The sequence below is a fragment of the Plasmodium gallinaceum genome (assembly GCF_900005855.1).
Source record: "Plasmodium gallinaceum strain 8A genome assembly, contig: PGAL8A_v1_42, whole genome shotgun sequence".
Lineage (NCBI taxonomy): Eukaryota > Apicomplexa > Aconoidasida > Haemosporida > Plasmodiidae > Plasmodium > Plasmodium gallinaceum.
The window spans coordinates 477,127-481,787 of record NW_021628349.1 but is presented as its reverse complement, the minus strand read 5'-3'; the positions used below and the strand labels follow the sequence as shown (position 1 = coordinate 481,787).

Sequence of the window (4,661 nt, the reverse complement as noted above, 5' to 3'; positions counted from 1 at the left end):
AATACTTTTTTAATAAAAAAAAAAAAAAAAAAAAAAAATAAGCTATGCATACTTAAAAGGGAAAATAGTTTTTTTTTTTTTAATATTATATATATGATAAGGAAAACATTTATACTCTAATTTTAAGGTAATTTAGAAAATATAAAATGTACAATTTAATAAATTTATCAATTTTTATTTTTTAAAATACTTGAATATTATTGTTTATATATACATATATTCATATTATTATACTTCTTTATATAAAATATAATTAAGGATATTATTAGTTTATGACCTTTATGAAATATTTTTGAGAATTGATAAATTCAAATTAATAATATAAAGTATTATTTTAATTATTTAATATAATTATATTATAAAAAATTAAAAAAGAATTCAAATATTTATTCTCACAAGTAGAAGATTAAGAATATGAAAATATAGAATAAATGTTTCAAAGAAATAAAAGAGAATACATTTTTTTTTTTTTTTTTTTATGTAACTTGAGGATTATAAAATGAATTATTTTTTATAAGACTTTAAGATGAGAATAAAATATTTCTTCTTTATAAATTTAAAGGTTAATTATTATTTTAAAAGAGAAAAGAAAAAGTAGATAAGTAAAATATATGAAATGTATGAATAATATAAAACGAAGGAATAATAATAAATTATAAAAATTATTATTTTAAAATCATGAGGTATTAAAATTAAAAAAATTATGAGAATTAATAATATATTTTATATTATTTGAATATATATGAAAAGAATTTTTTTTTTTTAAAATTTTAATTCTATATTAGCATATTCAAGTGCTTCTAATGCCCATTGTGGTAAATTTTGCTTTAATTCGTTTATCATTTTTTCTTTTTTCAAATTTTCATCTATTTGATAAGAAGAATCTTGATTAATTTGACTAGTTTGATTTAAATTTAATTTATTATCCAAATTATTTATTAATTTTGTTTTGTTTAAATTATCTGAATTCAATGAAGTAGTATTAGGTATTTGAGGAAAATTATTTCTATTTTCCTCGTTTTCTATAAAATCAGAAGAGAATACATTTGTTTTATTTAGATAATTATTCATGATATTTTCAGTATTATAATAAGAATTTTTTGAATTATCTAATATGTTTAAATATCGTTTTTCTTTTTTATTTTCTTCATAATTTATTTCATTTAAATTTTCAGTATCTTCATTTATATTATTGTCAGGGATTTTATAATTTCCATTTTTATATCCAATCACGAAATTATTATATAAAAAGGTGGTTACGAATTGATCTAATTTATTTGAAAAAATAGCAACTCTTAATAAATAACAAATATGCAAAGTAAAATAAATATTATGAATTGTTAATAAAATGTTAGTTATTGGATTTTTCTTTGATATAAGTAGATGTAAAGAGGACTTTGTATATTTTGTACAAACATAACAATTACAATTTTTTTCTAGTGGACTAAAATCAAATTTATATTTTGATTGTTTTAATTTTATCGTTCCATCATAACTTAGAGCTGTGTTAAAACGAGCTGTTCTTGATGGATAGACACAGTCATACATATCGTATCCAAACAAAGAACATAAAACAATATCTACTAAATATCCTATTCCCATTATATATCTACATTTATTAATTGGTAAGTAATTATACTTTTTATTTTTTTCATTTGAGCAATGATGAATAATTTTAATAAAACTTTTTTTTTTTTCTCCTCCACATAATCCACCAACTGCATATCCATTTAATTTTTGTCTTAAAATATATTCCATTGATTTATTTCTTAAATGAATATGTAATCCTCCTTGTATTATCGCAAATAAACTTTGTTCTTCTTTACATTGATGGCTTTTTATACATCTTTTTAACCATCTGTTTGTTCTATCGGTAGAATCTTCTATTTTTTTTATATCTTTTTCAGTTGCAGGTCTTACATCATCTAAAGCCATTATGATATCACTACCAATTAAATTTTGTAGTTTTATAGAAATTTCTGGTGATAATAATATATATTCACCTATATCTAAATATTTATTATTTATATTATTCTTATTCTTTTCTATAACTTCTATATTTTTGACATTTATAGAATTTATATCAGAAAAATTTACCATGTTTGGTAAACAAAAATTAATATTTTTTTTAATAATAGAACTATCATATATATTATTAAATAAAATTCCTTCTTCTAGTATTTTAATTCGCTTACTTAATGAAACCATTTGAAAACCACCGGAGTCCGTTAGCATGGAATTTGGGAACCTTATAAAGTTATTTATATTTTTGTTATTTTCAAAAATAGATATATCATATATATTTGATAAATGATATGTATTGCTTAATATAATATATTTACATAAACTTTTTACTTCTTCTTCTACTAGTCCTTTAATACAACCTTTTGTACCAACTGGCATAAACAAAGGAGAGATTATTATAGTGTTTTTTTTATCATTTTCATCTACATATTTTTTTTTTATTATAATAAGATTAATTCTAGCTCTTTTGCTATTTTTTATATTTATTAACTTTAAATTCTTTTTATATTCTTTATTTTTTTTTTGCTTTTTTTCAACTATTTTTTCCTTTTTTTCTTCCTCACTTGAGCTACTCAAATAATTAGAAAGATATTTATTTTTTTCTTCTCTTAATTTATTAATAACATTATTCACTTCTTTTATATCAATATTAGAAAAATTATTTTCACAAAAATTAACAAAAGTATCATATTTCTTATAATCTTCTTCTAATAAAAAATCAAATAAAAGTGGTTCTTCATAAGTTGAATCTTTACATATATAATTTTCATTTTTGTTTCTCCTTTTTTTTTTTTTTATTCCATTTTCTCCTATATCCTCTAAACTTTTTTTTTTTTTTTTGTTCTTAGTTGATTCTTCATTTTTATTAATAGATTCTATTATCATCGTTAAAAAAAAAAAAAAAGTTGATATATATATTTATGGAAATATATATATATATATTAAAAGCATAAATTACCTTTTTGTTTTAAAAATAAAAATATACATTTAATAATAATTAGATGGATATGTTTTTTTATAAACTTTAATTGATATAATTAAGTATATATAAAAACATTTAATGAAAAAAAATATTTTCAAAATTTAATAAAAAAAAATATTTTCAAAATTTAATAAAAAAAAATAATTTCAAAATTTAAAAAAAAAAATAATTTCAAAACTTCTATAATATTTTTAATGATTTATATATGAAAATCAATAAAAAATATAACTTTTAAAAAAAAAACAAACATTCATCTTTATAATAATTTTTACATTTTAAATGGAAGTCGAATAAAATATATATATATATGTATAAACTCTAGTATTAGGTTATGCTATTAAAGTATAATTAAAAATTTAAAAAAGGAAATAATAAAAATTAATTTTTCTCATAATTTAGAAAAGAAGAAAATTTATTAATATTAGTATATGATTTATAAATATGTAAAAAAAAAAAAAAAAAAAAAAATAAATATTTTAACTATATGATAAAAATAGAAATATAAAAAGAATTTAATAATACTTAAAATATAAAAATTTTTAATTATTTTATAAATACTAAAAAAAAAAAAAAAAGAAAAAAAAAAAAAAACCATACATACATATGTATGTTAATGTATTAATTTTTAATAACAAATCATGTACAGAAATATTAGTAAACAGAATAACGCAAATATAACATTATCTATAATTTTCAAATTAATAGTTTAAAAAAATGTATCTTGAATTCATAATTATAAAAAGTTTCATAATTATATATGTACAAACCGTATTTATTTTTTTTTTTTAATTTTTATTATTTATTTTATTTTTTATTTTTTTTTTTTTTTTTGTTCTATTCTTTTGTATAATGTCCTTAAATTTTTTTTGAATATATATGTTTCAATGATGCTAAAAATATTTTAATGTTTTGTGTATTTATTTGTATTATATACATTATCGTTTGAAAATTAATAAAATTTTATTTCTATTATTATAATTTATCTAAATATATATCTTGTAACTCCATAAAGTTTTCAAATTCTTCTTGTGACATATCTTGTTGTAGTTTTTGTGCATCTAAAAAAAAAAAAATAAAAATAAGAGAGTAAAATGTGTGATAAAAGTATTTATTTTGTTTTTAAATTTTTTAGTATAAAATTATACCAATAAGTGTAAATTTTTTATTAAATTTCTGAATAAAAAAGAGAGGAAACTCTGGTTCTTTTGTTTGTTGCTCGTTTGTTATATTTTTAGCATTTTGATTAGATTTTTCTATAGATTCATTATTTTCAGATGTATCATTATTTTTATTCTTATTAATTATGTTTTCTTCTTTTGTATCATTTATTGTGTTTGATATTTTTATTTTATCATCATTTAAATTTTTTCTTATAATATTTTTAGTTTTTACGTTCATACATATTTTTATTTTTTTATTTTTTCTTATAACACTACTACAGGTATCTGTGTAAATTTCTTCTTTTTTTCTTTTCCCATTTTCAATACTTTCATTAAGATGTACTACAAAAAAAAAAAAAAAAAAAAAAAAAAATATACACATATGTACGAACAACTAAAAAAAAAATATATATAAAAATAGTAAAAATCTTTGAAAAAATATCAAATTAAATATATATATATATATATATATATATATATATATATATATATAT

General features: G+C 16.7%; 2 protein-coding genes across 2 annotated transcripts in view; both read right to left on the bottom strand.

Annotated features, from left to right (window-relative positions):
* Positions 1–762: 762 nt before the first annotated feature.
* On the bottom strand, positions 763–2,910 carry PGAL8A_00064500 (queuine tRNA-ribosyltransferase, putative; the record flags this gene model as incomplete). Its single annotated transcript, XM_028674674.1, has 1 exon — positions 763–2,910. The coding sequence occupies one exon, from the start codon at positions 2,908–2,910 to the stop codon at positions 763–765; it is 2,148 nt and encodes a 715-aa protein (XP_028531003.1).
* A 1,069-nt stretch (positions 2,911–3,979) lies between these two features.
* Positions 3,980–4,661, bottom strand: part of PGAL8A_00064400 (transcription initiation factor IIE, alpha subunit, putative) — a gene marked incomplete at both ends in the record, with an annotated part of 1,936 nt that continues 1,254 nt past the window's right edge. Inside the window, 2 exons of the mRNA XM_028674673.1 lie at positions 3,980–4,065; positions 4,153–4,509. Coding sequence (XP_028531002.1) covers positions 3,980–4,065; positions 4,153–4,509 — 443 coding nt within the window. The remainder of the gene's footprint in view (positions 4,066–4,152; positions 4,510–4,661) is intronic.